The 24,987-nt window shown below is 38.5% G+C and overlaps 1 protein-coding gene across 1 annotated transcript in view; it reads right to left on the bottom strand.

Moving 5' to 3' along the window:
* DPP4 (dipeptidyl peptidase 4) overlaps positions 1–24,987 on the bottom strand; it is a gene marked incomplete at both ends in the record, with an annotated part of 95,298 nt that overhangs the window by 46,115 nt on the left and 24,196 nt on the right. The window contains 7 exons of the mRNA XM_080689390.1: positions 1,348–1,508; positions 7,927–8,047; positions 9,332–9,400; positions 9,509–9,565; positions 16,025–16,105; positions 17,332–17,423; positions 17,828–17,926. Of these exons, the coding sequence (XP_080545516.1) occupies positions 1,348–1,508; positions 7,927–8,047; positions 9,332–9,400; positions 9,509–9,565; positions 16,025–16,105; positions 17,332–17,423; positions 17,828–17,926 (680 nt within the window). The remainder of the gene's footprint in view (positions 1–1,347; positions 1,509–7,926; positions 8,048–9,331; positions 9,401–9,508; positions 9,566–16,024; positions 16,106–17,331; positions 17,424–17,827; positions 17,927–24,987) is intronic.

Below are 24,987 nucleotides of genomic sequence, written 5' to 3'. Positions count from 1 at the left end.
AATAACCTGATACTTTCATACAATTTCTTATGAATAAAATGAACATAAGGAAGAGTCTGGAGATACAACTTTTCCCTATTCAAGCATTTGTATTTGTGTGTGTGCGTATGTACAGGACTTAGAGGTCTAAAGCATTCCTATTTAATAATGAATGCCTATATGTCCATAATTTATGTGCAAGCAAGGATAAGCCAGTTAAAATCAATTCTATCTCTTGCAAATATACCCTGACTCCATAGGGCAAAGAGCCTTTAGTGGCTGTCACTATAAAGAACACCTTGGGTTCTGCCAACAACACAGTCCACCCAGGAAAATTAGTACCTGAGCCCAGAGCTAATTAGGCAGCCATCACTTCCACTCCACATTCAGGTTCGCCATGCCGTGGCTGCACAGTCAATATTATGACAGAAGCCTATAAAGCCTTCTTAAACATACACATAGATCTTCTATTGACAGATTAGTTAGAAATAATATGATATTTTTAGTGGGAACATTTTATGTTTTTTTTTTCTTTTTGCCAGTTTTGCTCATCAAAAAATAACATTCCACTAAAAACACATCTCCATATTTAGTCTCAGATCTTTTTTCCCTTTAACTTCCTCTCCCTTCCTAAAATGGCAGCTTTTCATAAAGCAAATTAAGTGAGTTGGTAAAAATAAAAATTTCTTTTTCCAAACTGCTTACAGCAAAAACACTTTATGAGATTTTCTTAGATGTTTCTTAGGTGACGTAGATGTCACCGTGGTCATTGTTATTATGGTACTAGTGTCTTCTAACCCCCCATTCTCTGGCTTATACCACTCAACAAAGCTTTTTGATTTTAAAAAACACGCATCCTGGATGGTGAAGAACAGCCTTGAAACCCAAGATGACATGGTTATTACAAATGTGCTGTGTGCCAGATCCATAATGGAATCACTAAAACTAGTCATATACTGTATCCTGTTAATTAGTAATACAATCTGATATATAACTGAGCTTTTCAACTTCATCTCGGGCACATTCCAACTTCTACAAATGAGATGAGCTTCTGATTCAATTACAGCCTCTCTTTTCCTTCATTCAAACATTTTCATCCCCCCCTACCTCTTTCAAAAGCATTTTCACCATCTTTTTCTGCTTGTCATTTCTCAAAGTTTTTGGAGAAATTACAAAACCTTAAATCACACTCTTTCCTGGGATAATAAAAATACTTTAAAATTGCCAGATGCTGTTGACTTCAGCAAGAGTAATCACAGCAAGCTGTTGAAGAGAGACTGACAATATTTTCATTAGCAGGAAGGGATTAAACGCAACCATTCTCTTCCCATCAAATCACAGAGCCACTGAATGAACAGGAGCACAGACCTTTGGATACGGAATCCGCACAGTCTTGGGGTACTGAAACGCCTCATCATAGTAGTAGGAGTATTCAATAAGTGGGACTTCTGTGTCGTTAAATTGGGCATATGCTAAAAAAGTGCCGTTTGGAGACCACCACAGAGCAGAGTAGGCACCGAAGACTTCCTCTGAAAAAAAGACATAAATTGCTCTGTTATAAGAAGTAGCTGATAAATTGGCTTTGGCATTCAAAATATTGTTCTCATTAGCTTTAGTAATTACAGTAGAGTTCAACTAATGAACCACTTTGCATTTGCTGGGCTTCCAAAACCAGAGTAATACAAATGAATAAAAATAAAAACCTTTGAGGATATAACAGGATTGTAAAAATAAGTAACCCATTGGACCATTTTAGAATATTTTAGCATGCAATATTTAATATAAGCTCTACATTTTTTCTTTATCTTATAATCCTCTAAATTTATGCCTCAAAACATACTAAAAGTAAATTTCACACAGGAGGCTGATTTTCCTTTCTAATTTTCAAACAGTCAACATGCCAGCATACTCTCCCCAACTGGGCTGAGTTTGTACTGAGCCCGCAGGGTACTGGTGGGTGGTGTGTAGCTCCAGGCTATCAAACCAATATGGTGCCCAGAGTTTACTACTCTTGGCACAAACAAGGTGTGGGAAGGATGGATTTAGAATGGCAAGAGCTCCATGAGACCCCTACTGAGAAACATCTCCTTTGCCCAGCCTAGCAACCGAAAACTCCCTTGGCTTAACACCTCCGCTGATGTGTATGCTGATGGGTGGGGGAAGAGGGTCAAAGAAGGATGCAAATGCAAAGAAGAGCTTGCTTTCCAATACACTGTTGGTTCATTCTCAATATCTGACAAAGGCAATGTCTTCCTATGGTTAGTGTGGGTTCTATTCACGGGACATTCAAACTCTGGCTCTTAAAATGCCCAAACCTCTTTAACCAACTAGGAATGGAGGACTCAAGTCTACTTTGCTGGAGATCCCTATTTAATCCAAAAGTCTCCTGTGATAATGTGAGTGTAAACATGAAAGTCAACGCATAGAAATTAGCATTTATGGTTAGGGAGTTATGTGTACTGGTCACTTTTTGGATGATTAAAACCTTTTTACAAGTTGATTAAAAAATGCATCTTTAATAATAACAATGGCGGCAGCAGCAGGAAAATAGTAACAATGATGAAATGCAATTGTTGGTGAGTGTGGTGGTACACTCCTATAATCCCAGTACTATGGAGGTTCAGACAAGATGCTTGTGGTTTTGAAGACAGCCTCAGCAATGTGGAAAGGCTCTCAGCAACTTAGTGAGAGCCTGTTTCAAGTGACAAAGTAAAATAGGGTTAGGGATGTGTCCCAGAGGTAGAATGCCCCTGGGTTCAATCCGCAGTAACACACACACACACACACACACACACACACACACACAACCAGGCATGGTGGTACATGCTTGTAATCCCAGTACTTGGGAGGATGAGACAGGAGGAGCTCAGGTTCAGAGCCAGCTGCAGCAATTTAAGTCTTCTGCAACTTAGTGGACCCTGTTTCAAAATGTAATAAAATAGGGATGGGGCTATAGATTAAAGATAGAATGTCCCTGGATTCCACCCTAAGTAATACACACACACACACACACACACACACACAGTTATAATTGTTATCTTTTTTTGCATGTGTGTGGTCCTGGGGATGGAACCCAGGGGCTTTCTACCCCCGGGCTATACTCCCAGACCTATTTTATATTTTATTTGGAAATGGAGTCTCACTCACTAAGTAGCTGAGGCTAGCTTTGAACCTGTACGATCCTCCCAAGTACTGGGATTACAAGGGTGCACCACCACGCCCGGTTTATAATTGTTATCTTAATGAGCATCTGACATCTGATGAGTGCTAACTATATACCAGGCATTGATAACAGCTGATATTTATTATGTCAATCCTCATAGTAATGTACTATATAGATGAACCAAGTGAGGCAGGCCCAAAGAGGATTAAAAAACCTGCCTAGTGTTACAAAGCTAACAATTAGAAGAAAGAATTAATCCAGGTCAGATGGGGAATAGTGGCTCACACCTGTAATCCCAGTACCTAGGAGGCTGAACAGAAAGATCATAGGTTCAAGACCAGCCTCAGCAACATAGCAAGACCCTTAGCAACCTAGCATGATGCTGTTTTAAAAACAAAACAAAACAAAACAAAAGAGATGGGGTGTAGCTCAGAGGAAGAATGTTCCTGGGTTCAATCTCCAATACCAATAAATAAGTTAAATAAAAAATACAAGAATTAAGCTAGGCGTGGTGTCGCATGCTTGTAATCCCATGCTTGGGAGGCTGAGACAGGAGAATCACACAGAGCCAGTCTCAGCTAGGCTCTCAGCAACTTAGTGAGACCCTGTTTACAAATAGAGTATAAAATAGGTCTGGAAGTATAGCCCAGAGGTAGAAAGTCTCTGGGTTCCACCCCCAGTAACACACACACACACACACACACACACACACACACACACACCAAAAAACAAAAAACAAGAATTAACCCAGGTCAAGTTTGAGCCTGAGCTTTCCATTTGAGTCTCTGTTCCACTTTCTCTTCCTGCCTGTAAATAGCATTTCTAAGAAAAGAAAAGTTACTACCTGGTATGGCAGGCAGATTTCCTTTCAACTGCTTCATACCTGTATCACTGAGTAACATTCTTGTAGTCATTTAGAATTTATGGCATTGGGCGTGGTGGTGCACACTTGTAATCCCAGTACTCGGGAGGCTGAGACAGGAGGATCACAGGTTCACGACCATCCTCACTACTTAGTGAGGCCCTCTGCAACTTTGTGTGAGACCCTGTTTCAAAATAAGGAGTACAAAATAGGGCTGGGGGTGTAGCTTGGAGGTAGAATGCCCTTGGGTTCAATTCCTGGTACAGCACAAAAGAAATTAATAATAATAGTAAATAAAAAATAAAAATAAAGGATTTATAAAGCACATCTAATTTATTCTTCACAGAGATCCTTGAATAAGACTCTATAATTTCTTATACAGAGAGAAAAACTGAAGCTTCAAGAGATTAAGTGAATAGAATATCAAGGATTGTAAGTTTTCTCTCATAGGTGGGAGAAAAAAAAAGGGACCTCATGAAAATTAGGAGAGAAACCAGCAGAGTAGTGGAATGGGGGCAGAGGAGGGAGAGAGCAAGGCGAGGGGAAGGAGAAGACATACATGAATGTGTGGCTATGAATTTCATCGTCATATAAATTACAATGCACCTATAAAATGGTTTTTGAAAACATACTGAGTGAATTGCCTGAGGCAAGAACTGGAGTCCAGACCTTGTGACTCTGAGTCAAAGGTTTCCACTAACAACTTCTGTATAGACTGACTCTAAATCATATTTCTCATATCTTTGCCCATCAATTCTAGTCTACAATATGGTTGCAATGACATAAAATCCATACAACTACAGCAATTACTTGGAAATACAGGTAAGAGGTGATGTTCTATGTTTTCAATTAGTGTTTATTTGGAAGGCAGATAATATTTTTCCATATTGATAGTGTAATAATTTCCCTTTACGGAGTGAACAGCTGTTTTCAGAAATAGGTCCACATTGGAGCTGATGAAGTAGAATAGAAGAAATAAAATTTTAGGTAGAAAGGAGACACATTGGGAAGGAAAGAAAAAAAATATGGTTTTAAAAATTTTAAATCTTTAGTTTAATAGAGCTTGATTATTCTTTAAAAGCCAGGCCCATACTTTTAAATCATAATGGGCTGGCTGGGGAAATTTCTGAGGTGATTAAACCTTTTGTCTGCCTCCAGGAAGATTCCCAGAAAAAGTTACACCTTTCCTTTAAAGAGCCCTGCATTCCAGCAGCCCTGACTTCCTGTCTCTACTCCAAAAAACCCAAAATGAATTCCAGCCTTTTGTTGTCCTAAAGCTTTAAAGAAGGATCCTGCCATCCAGTGTACCCTTGTCCACCCCCTTTCATGTGGGCTCTATAAGAAAATATAGATCTGAGGGGCTCTGGGCCATTTGGGGACAGTTCGTGTACACTCTGGGCAGCGTTTTGCAGCTCTTGGTCTCTATCCCTGCAGTGCCTCTCCTGCTTTTGAAGATGGCTCCTGTTTCCCCTGTACATGATTTCCTACTATACTTGAATTAAAACCTCTGTTGAAATTCTTGTCACCACAGAATCCAAGAACCCACAGGAGTTATTGTATTGACTCATGACAAAGCCATTCTTCTACATGTAAGTACTCAGTCCTTACACCAAAAGGAGATTCCCTACAGGCATTATCTACCTTGGAAAAGTGTGCTAGCTGTGTTCTTATCTTAGAGACACCGGCTGTTCCTGAGGTGGGGTCACAGCTTGGGGAAGAGGTTTTGCCTACATAATGTTGAGCAGCCTGGAGGCTCATCTGTGCTGTCTTGTCCAACTCTTGACCTCTGGGTAACTAGTTTTGGTACATTCCATTCAGAGTTCTAACCAAACATTTGCTTGGGGACAATGAAAATGTCTATTTTTTTAACACTATTTGTTATGATTGTTTTAATGATATCCACCAATTGAACTTGACTTGGACCAGATAAGAATCAAAATTAAACTATGGAGTAAAATCTATTTTTAATGATGAAGAATAAATAATAGGATTAAAAGAGGATGAGTCTTTCTAATATATAAAAAAGAACCGCATGAACAGTTTGGAACAGCCTCAAAATGCCTTTTATATTGGCAACTATTGACATAGAAAACATTTTCTAAGTTTCTCAAATGTTTTCCTAATACTTTCTAAAATTATTTTTTTTCTTGCTACTGGAGATTGAACTCATGGGCACTCTACCTCTAAACTACACCCCTGTTTTTTAATGTTTTATTTTGAAACAGAGTCTCCCTAAGTTGATGAGAGTATCACTAAATGCTGAGGGTGTCCTAGAACTTGCAATCCTCCTGTCTCTGCATCTCAAACAACTGAAATTATAGGCATATACCAGCACACCCAGCTAAAACTATCCTAAAAGCATGATATTACTTCTTAGCTTTTTAAATTTTGTTCTTTTACTAATTTCTTCTAAGTCTATTTTTTCCTTCTTTAAAAATAAGAAATCACAATTTATCCACGTTCAAATGAATACAAGTCATATGTAAACAGTCCTATTTCCCCCCTATACTCTCCAACGACACTTCCAAATGATATTTTTTCATTTCTTTGAGTGTACTGGGAGTATTTACCTTTCCTTACAAACTTCTGAGTTAGGTAGCTCTTATTAGAGAAAACTCTGATGTTAATCTTGAAGTTACTATGCCCCAGTAAATCCAGAAAGGCTACCTACACAGAAAGGCCCTTTGTAGTAGTAAACCAAAACAAGCAAAGTATTGTCAGACAATGAGGACAGAAACAGTACTAGTTCCGATTAAGAAATCACTGGCCTATGAGACACCTGGTGCTGTGAGTTCTAAAACAGATTAACACTATTTTGAAAAATGCAGTTTACTTTGCCAGCTACTCCTCTGATATAGGACTAATACCTAGAATCTACAGAGAACTCAAGAAACTTACCACCAAAAAGTCAAATAACCCAATCAAAAAATGGGCGAGTGAACTAAATAGACACTTCACAAAAGAAGGAATGTAAATGGTAAATAAATACATGAAAAATACTCAACATCATTAGCAATCTGAGAGATGCAAATCAAAACTACTCTGAGATTTCACCTAACGTCAATTAAAATGGCAATCATTAAAGACACAAACTATAACAAAAGCTGGCAAGGATGTGGAGAAGTAGGAACTCTAATACATTGCTATTGGGATTGCAAATTGATGCAATCACTTTGGAAAAGTGTGGAGGATCCTCAGAAGAATAGGAATGAACCAAAAATGTGACCCACCTATCCCACTCCTGAGTATCTACCCAAAGAAATGCATATCTATGCTTACAGCTGCACAGTTCACCATTGCCAAACTATGGAGCCAGCTGAGATGTTCATCAACAGATGAGTGGATTACAAAACTATGGGATATGTACACAATGGAATTTGATTCCACCATAAAGAAGAACAAAGTTACATCATTTGCAGGAAAATGAATGGAACTGGAGAGCATTATTCTAAGTGAGATTAGTCAGTCACAAAAAGTGAAAAGCTGGATGTTCTTTCTAATATGTGAAAGCTAGTGAGAAAATGGGATGTAGGAGAGACACCAGATGAAAGAGGAGAACCCTGAAATGAGTGAAGAAGGTGATATAAATGAGAGAGATGGGAGGGTGGAAGAGGGAAACACCTCAATGAACATAACATGCATACACAAACTTATCAATCACTGTGCTGAGCACGGGAAGGAGGGGAGAAGGAGGAAATAGGGTGGGAAGTGTGGAAGACTTCAGTGAGTGCTGGGTATATGTATATGTCTCTATCACCTGAACTTTATCAAGATGTATGATTACAATGCACCATCACCACCATCAACAACAACAACAAAAACTCTCAAAAATGCAATTTACTTTGAATCCCATTGAGTGGCCCCAAAGCATTTTTTAAAAGCATGAAGATTTTCTGAATTGAAAAAGCTTTAGTCTCTCTACCTTCATAAACCCAGTCAGTTATTCCATTATATATTACATCTTCTTTCCCATTCCATGTGATCCTTTGATTTGGTAGATTTGGTTCAGTTTTAACATAAATATCATTTCTCCAAACATATGCCTAAAAGATGGAGAAAATGTATTGGTAATCAAAGATAACATGTTATAGTATATTTTACCTTGGAATCTTAAAAGCACATCTATGCAAGTGTAATGATTGCCATAATTTAGAGAGTCAGTTTGAGCAAGAAAATTCATCTACTCTTTCCTTCCCATTCTTATACAGTCTATAATTCCCAAATAATATTAAAATATTCTTTTTGTGTGTGTGGTACTGGGGGTGGAACCCAGAGGCTTTTTACCTTCGGGCTATACTCCCAGCCCTATTTTATATTTTATTTGGAAACAGAGTCTCACTAAGTTGCTGAGAGCCTCACTAAGTAGCTGAAACTGGCTTCAAACCTGTGTGGTTCTACTGTCTCAGCCTCCCAAGTGCAGGGATTTCAAGCATATGCCACCATGACTGGCTTAAAACATTCTTAATACCGAAAAGATAACAAGCTTATTGCAACCATTATTTGTATATTAAAGTGTATACAAAGACCTAGAAGACTGCCGAGCATAATAAAGCATGCATATCCCAGAACGTAGGGAGTTGAGTCGGGAGTATCACAAGTTAGAAGAGTACAGCCTCAGCAACTTAGCAAGACTCTTTTTCAAAATAAAAAATACAAAGGGCTGTTGGTGTAGCTTGGAGATAGAATGCCTCTGGGTTCAAACCCCAGTATTAAAAACACAAGCACAAAAACAAAAGAACTAGAAGACTGACCACTTCTATAAGATGATATAAGTGTGTTAATTTCTTTCTTGAGAGAGTGAGTAGAGAGAGCATGGTTTCTTTTTTGGAGAAGGAAGTACAACTACAGATAAAGATTCCAATTCATATTTAAATTTTTTCAGCTTCTGACATCCTCTAGCATCATATATATATATATATATATATATATATATATATATATGTGTGTGTGTGTGTGTGTGTACATATATATGTATGTATATATATGTATATATATGCAGAAAGCAGGTGTGACTCAAAAAATATCTTAAGCACAATAGACAAGTAGGACTTAAGAGTTTAATGGGCATGTCCCTAGTGAATGAACTCTGAGTTTGATAAACTTTTTTCCCCTAAGTTTGAAAGTTTGTGAACTCTTAGGTATTATATTTATTATGTCAGGCTAGTTAAATGTTGTCTTGGGCAATAACACTATATTCAGTAATAACATTATATTTAATTTGTGAATTATTGTCTTTTTAAGATGTCTGTTTTATATCAGTGTTAGTAGCTTCTGCAAAAAGAAGACTTGAGCCAATATTTTTCTGACAGCAAGAGAGATTCACTAACCAATTTATGACCTTCTGGAGACCATGTGATAAACTGTGTATTGTCTGGAATTTTCTCCTCTGTAATCAGCTGCCTGGAAAAAGATAAAAGGACACATTACCAAAATAATAACTCACAATGGGATTTCCTTTGAAAAATTACACTAGAAAAGTCTAGTGGATTTTATGGGGAAATCACTGACCTGTTATGTAAATCATAAATATCATACGAAGCTGTATAAGAATGCCTCCATTGCTAAGAAAAGAAAAAAGAAAACAAGAATTTCAGAATTCTGTGATTCTTGATAGTTTGACCACTTGCTATAGGAGCTCAAGATGACAAGTATGGCAATATATGATTGTACAGCTCTCATATTTCTTCATATGCTATAATTCCCAATTTAGATTCCTGAGGTTTTAGAATTTGAAAATATTCTGGGAATCAACTGGTATAAATGCCTCTGGACCTCATCTATAGCTTTATTATGGTATCAACCCCTCCAGGGAGACTTGTCAGTATCACAGCGGACAATTTGTATGATATTATACTTAAAACTTAACATCACATTGATGAAAATTTTCACTTTTCATCCATCCTGTTTGCAAAATATTTAAAAGACATGATTCTGTTGTTGACAGGACTGTGGAGAAATATTTACTTTTGATTCTGATGATAAAAAACAAGTGTAACAGATTTTTTAAAACAACCTGGTAAGATATATGTATGTATGTGTGTGTATACATATATATGTATGTGTATATATATACATATATATATACACATATATATATCATCATCATTATCAACTTTTTAAACAACTGTTTCTAGAGGCTGAAAAGGAAAATCATTTTGAACCCAAAGTAAATAGTAGAAAAGAAATAAAGCTAACAGCTGTAATAAATAGAAGAAACACAATAGAGATAAATCAATAGTCAAAAACTGGTTCTATAAGACCAGTAAAATGATTAACACAGTAAAAGTGAGGAGAAAAGAAAATACAGTGACCAATATCAGAAGTGAAAGCATCACAAAAGATGAAAACATTAAAAGATTATAAAGGACAGTTATGAGCATTTTGCCAATAAATTATAAAAAACTATTAAAAAAATGGAGATTGGACGTGGTGGTGCAGGCTTGTAATCCCAGCATTCAGGAGGCGGATACCAGAGGATTAAGGTCTGCGAACAGCCTCAGCTACTTAGTGAGGCCCTTCAAAACTCAGTGAGACCTTGTTTCAAAAATAAAAGAGACTAAAAAATAGGGTTGGGGGTGTAGCTTGGAGGTACAATGCCCTTGGATTCCATCCCTGGTACCACATACGCACACACACACACATAATACACACACACACACACACACACAAACACACACACACACACACACACACACACACACACATAGTATGTATATGCAAAGTTCATCAGAAAACAACTTATCAAAAGTGAGGCAAAAAATCTTAATAATCTTACATTTAATAAGCAAATTAAATCCCTAAGTATAAACCTTAACATGAGAAAAGCATCACGTCCAAATAACTTTGAAGCAAATTCTTCTCTATTTATCCAAATAAGTTAAAAATGTATGCCCACATAAAAGCCTGTGCATGATTGTTTACAACAGATTTATTCATAAGTTGGAAGTAACTAAGATGTCCTTCAATAACAGGTGAATGGATCAAATGCCTGCAGTAGATCCATACAATGGCATATTATTCAGCAATAAAAAAAGAGCTATCAAGCCACAAAAAAAGACACGGAGAAATCTTAAGTGCATGTTGCTAAGTGAAATGTGCCAATCTGGAAAATTATATTCAGTATTATCCACATGATTTCCTGGAAAGGGCAAGATTATGGAGACAGTAAAAAGATCAGTGACTGCTTGAAGGAAAGGAGAGATGAACAGGTGGAGCGCAAGAGATTTTTAGCACAGCGAAACTATTCTATATGATCCTCTAATGATGTACACATGTCACACATTTGCTAAAATCCACAGAGTATAGCCCAATATAAACTATACCTGAGTTATTAATAGTGTATAGATATTGGCTCATCAGTCACAAATATACCACACCTCATATAAGGTGTCAACAGCAGGGGGTTGTATAAGGAAAGAAAAGAGGGTTATATAGGACCTTTCTTTTCAGTAAACCTAAAGCTGTTCTAAAAATACAAAGTCTTGATTTTTTAAAAAAATGAATTAGAGCTTTTGGAAGGAGTTCTACATGATATCATTAAGAAATGCAATGTACAGAAAAGTATGAAAATAGGATTCCACTTTTATAGAACAAGCAATAACTAAAATGAATTCCTATATATTTTATAGAATTATATGTACAAGAGGGAAAACACAAAATATGGAGAGATAAACACTAGACTTAGAAAGCCAAGCAAAAGAAAAAAAGGAGGTTTAATATAGATAAAAATTATATACATGAGCAAATCTTGGCATTTAAAAATATTACATCTGTATGTGGATGCATATAAAAATTAAAGATAGTTTGAAAGGAATTCTTTATCCAGATGACTTTGTTTTCTAGTATACTTTGACATGTAAGAGATTGTGCCTCACTTGTCTTTTGATGCCTGGAATCTAGTGTAAGCCACACAGGTGTTCAAGAAATAATCCAAATTACAGCAAAGTTCAAATTGTCCCGCTAAAGATGGGATAGAAGAAAGAGGTAGCTTAAGGACACCCAGCTATAACGGAGCTGAGACACCAAGTCAGGGTTCCTAACATTAACTGCTTATCATTTCTCACCCTCCTACGCTCTCGTGTCAACAAGTATTTATTAAGTTCCCACTTCTTGTAAATCACACATTCCTTTCCCGAATCCTGGATTATTTTGACACACCCCATTCTTGTTTCTGGGCAACCTTGTGCATAATACTTGCTGGAGCCAAAAGGTGTGGTATAAGCTAGAAATCTTAAGACAGGCTGAGATCATTCCAGGATAGCAGAATGATCATGGCTTGTAAAAGGAAAGCAATGCTCGTGCCTGTTTAGTCTGTAAACACTGGAAGCTGCCATCTATCACAAACCTCTCTCCTTGAGGAGTTCCTAATTCAGTGAGGATGTGGGCAGGGAACTCACTAAAGAGAATTAATAGCATATGCCAAGAGATATCATGGGGGTGGGTGAGGAGAGGCAAGGGTCAGATTAGGCCTTGGGGAGGGAGAGAGGCTCATATCAAAGGTGATTTGTGCTGAGTTTCGCAGTACAAGACTACCACACAAAATGGTAAAGGAGCAGTGCAGTGACCTAACGGAAGCTGAAAGACAAAGGTGAAGCCCATGCTTGGAGTGCAGGCTTTGGAGTCTGCCAACATGGATTCAAGTCTCCACTGTGGAATACCAGGCAATCTTTTTTTCTGAACTTTAATTTTCTTTTTAGAGAAATAGGGATAAAGACAGTTAACAATTTTGGAGGCATAGAATGCATGTAAAGTGTTCAGCAGGATTATGGAACATTACCAGCCTATGAGAGATGATGCGACTCTTGTTATTATCTCCAGAGCATTAGGTAATGAGCAGAGTCGCTGGGAGAGCATCAGTGTCAGACTGCATACTTCTTCACTGACGTATTTATTTGTAGGCACAACTTAGCAATCATAATCGATGCATTAACTCAGTCATGAAGTCACTGAGTAGTACCTAAAAACCACTTGACAATGGGCCTCCAAGGAAATGTAATAAAATCCACCTTTTCTTCTAGATGTTTCTTGAGAGTTGGTTAGTCAAGACATTGGTGCACTCCAGAAAATTGATTCCCTTGGAAGTAAAAAAAGAAGAGAGAACATAGAGTTCTCTGCCTCCAATAACCTTATCATTGAGTGCTTTACAATAAAATATGTATTCATTTAATAAGTGTTTGTTGAGCATCTGGTGATCCTAGCTGCTGAAAGTGCCAAAGTGATTAAAATGCAGGGAAACTGATAATACAGATAAGAGAAAGAAACAGCAAACATAATAAAATGTTATGAAGACACTAAAGCGGGCTGTTGTAATAAAGTGGTTTGTGGGGCGTGGGTGGGCCAGAGTGGAGGAGGGTAATGTTAGATGAAGTGATCCAAGACAGCCTGGTCTGCATTAATAAGGGGGAGAAAGCCAGGTGATGAGGAGTATGATGTTTCCAAGAGGAGGCAGTAGCAACCTCTCTGGCCCTCGGCTGGGAACGAGAGTGACTCTTGAGAAGCAAGAGCTTTGCACTGGAAGGTTCTCCACTTGGATCGCAGACTCGCCAGAGAGCCCTTGAATCTACCCTTGCCTGGGCACCACCCACAGCTATGCTGAGCTAATTATTTGGAAGCAGGGCCACTGATATCTGTGTTTTTAAATACCTCTGCAAGTAATTCTAAGGTGTGAACAGGGTAGAGAAATAGTAGCCAGACAGGATGAGTGCCAGATTGGGTGGCAGGAGGAGGGTTAGGGTGGGTGGACTGAAGGCCAGGTTCACAAGCTTTGTAGATGCCATGGTTAACATCGGTATTTTATTCCAAGTGTGAGGAGAAACCACAGAAGGGCATAAACATAGATATCCTGCACTCTAACTTAGGTTTAAAAGGAACAGTTGGGATACTGCCTCAAGCATGGATGGTAGGAAGAGAAAATAGGGTGAGCCCCGCACAAGCAGTTAAATATACAGATAAATACTAATGACACAACAAATATAATCATTAATGATATTTTGTCAAAGATCTACCTGTGAGCTACATCTGTGAACTACATCTGATAGAATGCATCAAATGGCACCTGTCATATTAGAGTACATAATGAATTCAGATGTTAATACCTTTCTGTTCCTGGCTTACCTTCATATGCTAGTCTTTAGCATAGACAACTGCTATTCAGTGGTTCTCAATTTTTATTGCCCATTAATCTATAGCATTAAATAAAATTCCCATGCCAGCTTTACCCCCCAGAAACTTCAATTTATTGAGCTAGGGATTGAATCTGGACATGTGGCATTTTAAAAATTTCATTTAGGGAAGTTATTTTATGGATAGCAATAAGAAGCACTGAGTTACAAAAATGAATCCATTAATTAAGAATAGATATGTTAAAGTTGGCATAAGATTATGATGTACTGATAGTTGATGGGCTTAGCAGAACATAGTCAGAGAGTTTTTATCTCCAGGAAATGGACCCAGCACAGAGGATCCAGGGTAAATATTATGATTGAGAGTTACCATCCTGAGATGGTAAATGGAGCAGGGGGTGCTTTGCTTGGCCTAAGTACAGCAGTGTGTGTGAGTGTGTGTGTGTGTGTGTGTGTGTGTGTGTGTGTGTGTGTGTGTGTGTGCGTGAGAGAGAGAGAGAGAGAGAGAGAGAGAGAGAGAGAGAAGAGAGAGAGAAGAGAAAGAGGAGAGAGAGAGAGAAGAAAGAGAGAAGAGAGAGAGGAGAGAGAAGAGAGAGAGGAGAGAAGAGAGAGAGAGGAGAGAGAAGAGAGAGAGGGAGAGAGAGAAGAGAGAGAGAAGAGAGAGGAGAGAGAGAAGAGAGAGAGAGGGAGGGAGGGAGGGAGGGAGGGAGGGAGGGATAGAGAGAGAGAGAGAAGAGGGAAGAGAGAAGAGAGAAGAGAGAAGAGAGAAGAGAGAAGAGAGAGCGTGCGAGTGGGCCAGGTGTGGTGGTGCACACTTGTAATCTCAGTTATCCCAGTACTTGGGAGGCTGGGACAGAAGAATCACAGCTTCACAGCCAACCCTCTGAAACTTAGTGAGACTCTATTTCAAAACAAAGAATAAAAAATAGGGCTAGGTGTGTAGCTCAAAGCTAAAATGCCCCTGGATTCCATCCATAGTACCAGAAGAGAGAGAGAGAGAGAGAGAGAGAGAGAGAGAGAGAGAGAGAGAGAGAGAGAGAGAGAGAGAGGAACTGACTTACTGTCATCATTTATTATTCCAGAAAAAAAGTCAGGAGTAGGAAACGACAGTTTTGTATTTTGTTTAGAAACCACAGCTTTGTATTTTGTTTACAATAGAGTATCATTGTAGGTTTTCAGGTTTTTCTATGCATCTTAAAGCATCCTATACTTGAAAACTGTTGTCAATGGCATGAAAATCAAAATCTGTAATCAAAGTTACCAGTGATTTGCATCTACCCTAAACATGAAAAGGGTGTGAAGTGTGTATACTTAAGCATTGACTTTTCCTTCATGTGTGAGCAGTTTTTAGTGGGCAGATGAGGAGGAGGCTGAATGCCTTTTGCAGGACCTCTGTCCCAAAGATGGGCTCCCGCCTCAGAGTGGTTTGTTTGTGATGGGATCTGAAGTTTGAGAGGTAGTCTGGGGCATCATACAGAGTCTCTTCTGGAGGTTGGGGGATTAACTGTTTTAAGGCAAATATACTTATTGAGAGTCTTATTATCTATAAAGCTGAGACAAAGGAAATAAAGGGTTATATCCCCTGTTGTGAAGTAAATTTAAAATTATACAATGAGTGGCTATTATAAATACTTACTGACTTATGGTATTAGTATCTATAATATAATACTAATTAAATTTTTATATTTGAAAGCACTAAAAATAAAATTATTTTAAAATATTGATGGATTTGTCTTTTCTGATGAGAATGACTTTCCAATGCTTAATTAGCATGTCTTTAAAGCCAATTATATTACTTAAGGGTCAATATTAAAATATACATTGCACTGGAAATTAGTTATAAAATAACATATTCACAGATTATTTAAATGTTGCCTTAAGAAAGCATTTTTTTTTTACCTTCACATAGTTGTATTCTAGCAACATGAACAGCCCATCAGGAGATACTGAATAATCACTTATGGGATATCCAAAGCTTTCCTGTCAATCAAGTAGAAAAAAGAAAAAATAAAAGACCGAACAACCACCACTGAGCACATACTACATAGAACCATTCTAGATATGTGGTCTACCCCTGGCGCCCAGTCTAGAAGAGATGGTACAGTCACCCACATAAATGACCAAGACATGAGATCAACAGTGGCCAGTGTAAGAAATTAAGAGAGGGAAGGATTAATTCTAACTAAGGAAAGATGAAGACCAGAGAGAGAACTTTCTCAACAGGAGGAGTAGCATGAGCGATGGCCCCTGGTGTGGGAAAGAGTATGTGTGTTTAGAGGGTGTCGAAGGGTTACATGTAACAAGAATACAGTATGGGGTATGCAAACACAGTGCGAAGTGGTGGCAAGACATCAAATGAGAAAATAGCTGGACTGAAGTATAAGGCCTGGAACTCTGACCTATTTTATGTGTAGAAGTTATAGTATCATATCTATTTTTAACAAAGATACTCATGACACAGTGGTTAAAATGAGAAGGGCAGGGGGCTGTATCAGCCTGGATTTGGACAGTACAACGATCTGTCATGAGATTAATTGAGGGTCTGAACCAAGACTATCTGGTGGAAATAGAAATCTGTGAGATACTCAACGTGCAGAAGGGGAATTGAAAGGGTTTGTTGAGTCGCTAATTAGAGGGGATGACAGGAGAGTCAAAGATGATTCTGATGTTTCTAGCTTAAGTGACCCCAGGGAGGAGAATGAAGTGATTATTTACCAAGATTGGGAACTTGGCAAGAGGAATAAGATGCTTTCAGATTGCTAGCACAGTGAAGGGGAGACGGGTGGTTTAGCTTGGGATAGTGCCTGCAGGGTGTCCTGTGCAGTGGCCAGCAGGCAAATGAAGCTAGGATCTGGGAGGTTAGTGTTACATGCACATAGAACAGAAGTCAGCCAGGAGAGTTCCAGTGCTGTGCAAGTGCATGAAATCCACCTAGGAGAGGAGTCAAAGTGAGGAGAGACTCCAGCAGTGAAGACAGAGCCCCGCAGAGCACTTACATTTAAAAACATGAGCAGAAGAGAAGGAACCACCAAAGAAACCTAAACAGTAGCCAAGGCAGGAAGAGTTTCAAGGAGAGAAAGATCCCTGGTACCATGAGTTGTAGAGAGTCCAACAGGATGAGAAATGATAGTACCCATGGTTTGAAAGGTAATGGAAAAAAAATCTCTAGATTTTCAGGCATGAATTAATTGTGTGAATAAACATACAAATGTACTGTTCTCCATGAGCACCGAGTAGTTTCCATATTCAGCATTGAATAGCAAGATATTATTTTCTTTTCTGTGGAGATATTCATGATCTAAAGAGAGAAAACAGCTAGATGAGTATTTCTAGTCACTAATAAACATTGGTGTAAACTAAACATTATGCAATAAAATTTAAGATGTAGGTCCCCATGAAGACTAAAGGGGCATTTCTAGGTTGGGAAAGCATGAATGTTGAACACTACATAAGCATCTATGCATTCTTTTCTTGTCAGGGTCAAAGTTTCCATTCGCATTTAATTTTTCATGTTATATATCAAAGAAATAGTTTCAGTGTTTTTCTTTGTACCATTACGTAGAAGAAAAATTATTCTCCATTGGATTCTAAAAATCAAAGATTGTCTCTTCTCAATGCCATAAAAATACCTTATAACATAACTAGAATGCAAATAAACATAAAAATCTGCACCTTCCACCTCCCCCCCACAAAAGTCCTTACCTGAAACCCACTGCAAAGGGTAGACCTGTATTAGAAAATTATTTTTTAAGTAATCGGTGAGAGAGTAAGTTTTTCGACTATCAGCTGCTGCATCATCTGCTGGTTGAAAAAGAAAGAAAAAGCCAAATGTTCAATAAAACAGAATAATTAAAGTTTTGGATAAAATAAGCAATCACTACAATATACCCTGCTCAAAAAAATGTAGAAATACACTAAAAAAAAATGCAAGACATATTTTCAACGATTTCAGACTGGATGGATGGAGTTAAAATACATGTAACCAAGTTGGGCATGGTGGTAGCCGCTTGTAATCCCAGCATTTGGGAGACTGAGTCTGGAGTATCTTGGTTCGAGGACAGCCTCAGCTATTTAGTGAGGCCCTTTGCAACTCAGTGAGACCCTGGAATAAAAAATACGGCTGGGAATGTAGCTTGGAGGTAGAATGCCCTGGGTTTCATCCCAGTACAGCGCCCCCCCCAAAAAAAAAGGATGTTCATGCTACTCTACCGGAAATTTCATTGTAAAGGTGAAAATCACTAGTATCCAGTAGAAATGTAATGTTACTGCCTTTTCTAGTAGCCACATTTGAAAATCATATCAGGTAAAATTAATTAGAGTAGCGTATTCCATTTAGCCCAATATATCCAAAATATTATCATTTCAACAAGTAATCAATATTTAAATGTTATTAGTGAGATCTCTCACAATCAGTTTTCATGTTAATTCTGAAATCTGGTATGTAGCTTTTGTTTACAGTGTGTTTCAATTTGACTAGGCCCATTTCAAGTTTGATAACTACAAGCAGCATATGGCTAATCGCTAACATAGTGAATGCTAAAGATGCCCTTTGTTGAGGCTTTGAGGTTCATTCCCAAGCTCTCTGGCTCCTCAGAGACCTTTAAACATGCTGATTACCCAGCCAGGGATCTTTGTTCCTACCACTAATTTTCCTTGAATGTATAAAATGCGTATATTTTATATTCTGCTACTAGGAACCCAAATTCAAAGTCTGAAATAATTTTTGATATTGCCCTTTTCCCCAACCACTTCCAGCTAATTGGCCCTGTTGATTCTCCCTGAGAAATCTATTTTCTAAGTATCGCTACCATTAGATTCTCCCACTCCAATCCCTCCTGCACACTACCACTGGAAGTATTTTTCTAAAATGCCACCTTTTTCAAGTTGGTGCATTGTAATTATATGATATCTTGATGAGGTTCTGAGTGATAGAAAGACATGCACACAGCACTTACTTGGTGTATTTTTCTCCAGATCCCACCCCACTCCCTCCTTCTCCCTATATATAATATTAACATTAGTATTGATGATTTTGCATATGAACATAGCATTATTGAACTGTTTCCTTCATCTTCATCTTCATCTTCATCATGTCACCTCCACCTTTGTCTCCAAATCCCCTTCAACTGTTGTATTCATATCTCCCCTTATGTAACTGAAGTCCCTTCTGTTTTCCTAATTTCTCTCTAGGGTTTCATATAAAAGTGAAAACATATATCCCTTCATTTCCGGGGTCAGGTTACTCTTACTTAGCATAATATTCTCTAGTTCCATATACAGACTAGAGACTTTACAATTACTCAAAGAGTACATAAGACCGGATCTCCAACTTATAGGCACTGGTAGAGACCTCCCTAATAGGATCCCCAAAGCTCAGGAAGTAAAAATGAGAATCAGTAAGTGGGATGGCATTTGATTAAAATACCCCCTTCATCCCAGTGATCGTCTCACAAGCTCTGGATGGTTCTCCATGACCTACTGAAAGACTGAACTGCCTTAGCCTGGCACCAGCGGCCCTCCACAATCTGACAAAACACTCTCTTCCCAGGTTCACATCCATTTCTGGCAGAAACCATCTCATCCAGTCACATGATCTGCCCCAAAACTCAGGTAGTCGTCTGTCTCCCATGTTCCTGCCTTTGCTCCAGTGCCACGCCAGTTCCCTGCAGTGTCTTCCACGGCCTCCCTGCTGTCGTACCAGCCACCCTCTGACTCCCACCAGGTCCTGAAGATTCAGTCCTGTCCGCTGACTTTTGCACCCATACTCTTTTGGCTCTTGTCATCTAGTGACTTGGATTGATAGCTTCGTTCCCATGTCCACTTGAGTGTTCTTTTCAACTAGGCTCTGTATCTTTTTTTTTAGACATGGTCTCTATTTTAATTTTTTTGTATCATCTCTCAACACCTAGCACAGTTCAATGCCATAGTGGGAAACACACACAAAAGAGTTTCTGTTGATCGATATTGGATTTCCTGCTACAAACGTAATTGAGCTGACGTAATACTTCTTGAATCCCAGAGCCCATCAACTGATGCCAAGGCTTGATGCCTTTATTCAAATCCTTGATTTTTTCCACATATACACAAATATTCCCTCATATATCAGCCCCCACCACAGCTTTTCTGAAATTATCCTGCCAGTACCTTCTCTTGTTAAGTTTTCACAGCCTTTGTGAAGGTAATTCTTTTACAGGAACAGCTCTTTCAGAAGTTATTCCTATGGTATTATCTGATAATAGTCTTATCTGATAATAGTTTTATATCTTCTCATAAAACCTTCTGCTTCAATAGACAAAATGGCTACATTTTACTTTATTAGTTCATTGATTTTGTTTAAGCCTATTTTGTTAAATAAGCTAAGAAAGTATGAAAAAATCTGTTTTTCAATTAAATTCTGCATATTAACTCTAAAAGTAAAATATTCATGATAGTTCACAGATATATAACAAGCAGAAAAATAAGCACTGAAACTTGTCAATTTCAAACAAGAAATAGTCTTGCGCTACAGAAAATATAGAACCTAGAAAATATAGAGCCTAGAAATCTGGATTTGTTCACTACATGCCTTCAATTGCTTGTATCCATCTATCTATTCTTTCATTGATCAAATTGTTATAAAACAATATTTGATAAATATATTGAGGAGAGCTGGGTGTGGTGGCTCACACTTGTAATCCCAACATTTGGGAGACTGAGACAGGAGGATTTCAGTTTGTGGACAGCCTCAGCTACTTAGTAAGGCCCTTTGCAACTCAGGGAGACCCTGTTTCAAATTAAAGAATAAAAAAAATAGGGCTGGGGTATAGGTCCGAGCTAGAATGTCCCTAGGTTCAATCTCCAGTACTAAAAAAAAATTTTTTTTGAGGAGCTATATCCTGCTATCAAGAGCCATTGGTTTACCTGGCCATGGTGGCATATGCCTATAATCCCAGTATTTGGGAGGCTGAGACAGGAGAATTGCAAGTTCAAGGTCAGCCTCCACAATTTAGAGAGACTCTCAGTAATATAGTAAGACCCTGTTTCCAAACAAATAATAAAAAAGAATGAGGATGTAGCTCAGAGGTAGGAATGCCCCTGGGTTCAATCCCTAGAATAAAAAATAAAGTTATTGTTCTAGCCAAGAGTGATGACACACCCTGTGGTCCCAGTACTTGGGAAGCCAAGACAGGAGGATTGCAGGTTTGAGGCTAGCCTCAGTAACTAGAGACCCTATTTCAAGAAATAAATAAAATAAAATAGAGTTAGGAGTTTAGCTCTGTGGTAGAGTGGCCCTGGGTACAACCCCTAGTACCACAAAAACCAGCAAAAAACAAACAAACAAAAAAAAAAACAAAAAAAAAAGAACTAGGGGTTATTGATCTAAATCCACAAGTTAATATAAATTGAATTATAAATAGTTATAGACATTCACAGTTCTATTATTATCTACTGATGTAGCATCTACTTGGACCTCAGAGACAGAACATTGTGTACACATATACGTATATGAGTAGATAAGAAGACAAGAGACATAACAGCATAGGACATTCATTGCTGGCTCTGGATTTTGTAAGAAAGGAATTGACTGAATCATAGAATAGAACACATAGAATAGAACAGCCTCGGTACTATCTCATTTAATCAGTGTTGCATGTAGATCCATTTGCCCAGGTCGTTTCAGGGCAGCACATGTACATCTGGAATGGTACAGTAGCCTGGGCAGCATTCCCTGGGCGTCAGCTGGTGTCAAGAGGGCTGCTCTTCCCATTCTTGATGCCTGCTTCACCGAGTACTTACCTCTCTTGTCCTACTTGGCCACTGCTGGGTTTGACCTCTCATCAGCCCATTGCTTAACCATCAGTTCTACACCACGCAGGGCCCCTTCTGTCAGCAAAGGTTCCCTGTGAACCCATCTGCCATGTTCCAGATATAAAGATGGATGGCACACTCCTGCTATGGCCCAGGGTCCCCCGGCAAGGCCTACCTCTACCTTGGCTTCCCTTAGTTTTTATTATCAGCTCCTTCCCAGCAGCCCTGCAGCCTGGTGTCTATGTCTCCGTCACCTAGTCCCCAAGCAGCAAGGCTAAATTGGAACAAGGAGAACAAATGTGCCCTGTGTTCAGCCTTGCCTCTGATAAGCAGGGCACATTGGAAGACAGTTTGGAAACATCTAGATAAGCGAGTTCTGTGAGATGTGATTGCCAAGTCCAGGTTTTGACCTTTAGCAAGTTCAGATCTTACTGCCAAGTTACAACCTATCTTGTCACAGTCTTATAAGATGCACTCGTGTTTCTTCTTCCCCGTCGACTTGCTCACTGACAGGGCACTGCTGCAGCAACAGATGAAGGGCTTTGGCTGCCTGTGTGGTTTTCTTGGTGCGGCCTGGGACATGTCGTTTATTTGACTTATCAGTGCAAAGTGCTGTGCTAGCCAAGGAAAGCAGTTAATCATATGTTACCCATCAGCTCATACAGAAAATTCTCAGATTCAAACTCTGCTTAATATAAAATTTTTCTAAGAAGGTGAGCAATATTATGCTTTACTCCTTTGGCTAGAGTTACTGTTAGGTTGAGCTATATAACAATATTATTTTTATCAGTCATAAAATATAAAATGCCATCATTTAAAAATGGCTTACCCTAGTTGGGCGTGGTGACTTATGCCTGTAATTTCAGTACTTGAGAGGCTGAGATAGGAGGAGGGCAGGTTCAAGGACAGCCTCAGCAACTAAGGGAGGCTGTTTAAAAATAAAAAAATAAAATAGGGCTGGGAGTGTAGCTGGGAAATGGAATGCCTCTGGCTTAAATCTTTAGTAACCAAAAAAAAAGAAGTTTCAATCTCAATCTTATAATAAATTTTCTTCAAAATATGGTATCTTAAATCCTTCCTCTAGAATATAAATAAATTTTAAATAAATGTAGCTCTAGAATGAAAAGTCCCAAATAAGAGAGTAAATATAGTTCCATGGAATAGTCTTTTGACTCATTTTCACTGAATATTTTGAGTAACTGTTATGCCCATTCATTATAAACTTTATCTGTCTTGCTGAGTGTGGTGGCACATGTCTGTAATCCCAGTACTTGGGAGGCTGAGACAGGAGGATCGCAGGTTCACAACCAGTTTCAGCCACTTTATGAGGCCCTCTGCAACTTAGTGAGACCTTGTTTCCAAATAAAGAATAAAAATAGAGCTGGTGGTGTAGCTCAGAGGTAGCATGCCCCTGAGTTTAATCCCCAGTACCAAAAGAGTGAAAAAAAAAAAACTTTATCTGTCTTAAACTCTTATTTATAATATTTATACTTTACAAAATAAACTGTTTTGGTAAATAAATGGCTAATAAAATACAACTAAAAGGAAATGTGCTTTATATCATTTATAAAGTTAAAAATGAGATATATAGTTATAGAATTCCCATGTCCCATATGGTAATCAGTTAACATTCCACATTGATGCTTGTATCTACGATGGGCAGAAAAAAAACAAGTGCCAATTCATATTTTTCTCTAGGAAAATTGTAGCCCTAGCAGAGGGTCAGAGGAAGAGAAAATAATAAAGCAGAAGAAGAAATTGATTAAAAGGATTCTCAGATTCTGTGTCTGGATTACCCATCACCACATTCAGGCTACCACCCATTTCCACTGATTCAAAATGAACATAAGAAGTTGAATAGGTAGTGGCTTTGAAGTCAGAAGGTCTGGATTTGAGCATTGCCTTAGGGACTTGGAAGGATTATTAAACATTTTCTATGGCTTCAATGATGATGTTCCCTCCAAAATTCATGTTGAAAGTTAATTCCAATTGTAGTAATCTTAAAAGGAGTAGCCTTTTGGGAAAGCACAAGGACTCTGACCTCATGAATGAGTTGCTTCCTTTTCAAAGGACTGGAGTAAGACTAGCTTAGGTCTGTGTGTGTGTGTGTGTGTGTGTGTGTGTGTGTGCGCGTGCGCGCACACACACGCGTGCATGTGCATGTGCATATACCTTCCACCATGTGAAAAGGCAGCTTCAAACAGATGCTATCAATGGAGCAGACCTTTACCAGGCACTTAATCTGCCTTCCTACACTCCAATACAATAAGAAACAAATATCTACTCTTTGGAAACCACCCAGTTTCAAGTACTTTGTTAAAGCCACACAAAAGGACTAAGATAGTGCCTGGGTCAGCTGTGACCCAGTAATCCTGATCCCATACAACTTAGAAGAAGAAAGATATATTTGCTCACAGTTTTGGAGATTACAGAGGTTCAGTCCATGTCAGGTTGGGTTTGCAGAGCTCAGGGCATGACAATAGGAAACAGAGAGAAAGAAAGAGCAAACAGCCTGTCCTCACATGGTGGTCTCACATGGCCTCATGGGGGCAGGAAACAAGAGAGCAAGGAGAGGAGAAACCATATATTATCCCCAAAGCCAAGCCCCAAGGACCCCTCCTTGGTAACAATCCACACCTCCAACATAGCAACCTACTCTCCATGAGATCTCCTGGGACATCCTAAATCCAAACCATTGAGGCAGGTGCCTAAAATGGTGCTGAAATTTTCTCCATCTAGAAATCATCCTAAGTAGTCATGATCAGAATGGTGGTAGAAACATGGAGAGTAATGGTCTCTGATGAGGCCCTAGAGTGGCAAAAAGAAAGAAAGAAAGAAAAAAAAAGAAAACTTTGGCTGAATTGTGTCTGTGCCTTAGGTCTTTGTGAGAACCAAAATTTAAGAGCTATGAACTATAATATTTGGTGGAAGAAATATCTAAGAAAATGATTCACGACACTCCATACCTTCTTCTGACTGCCTGTAGTAAAGAGAAAAGAAGAATGAATTACAGACAGGATTTATAACAAAAAAGAGAACAAACTTAAAGATATGAAAAAGTCTTCATTTTGCTA

This window comes from Muscardinus avellanarius (assembly GCF_963383645.1).
Source record: "Muscardinus avellanarius genome assembly, chromosome: 2".
Taxonomy (NCBI): Eukaryota; Metazoa; Chordata; class Mammalia; order Rodentia; family Gliridae; genus Muscardinus; species Muscardinus avellanarius.
Note: the sequence above shows the minus strand (reverse complement) of the source record. Positions and strands in the feature narration are given on the sequence as shown.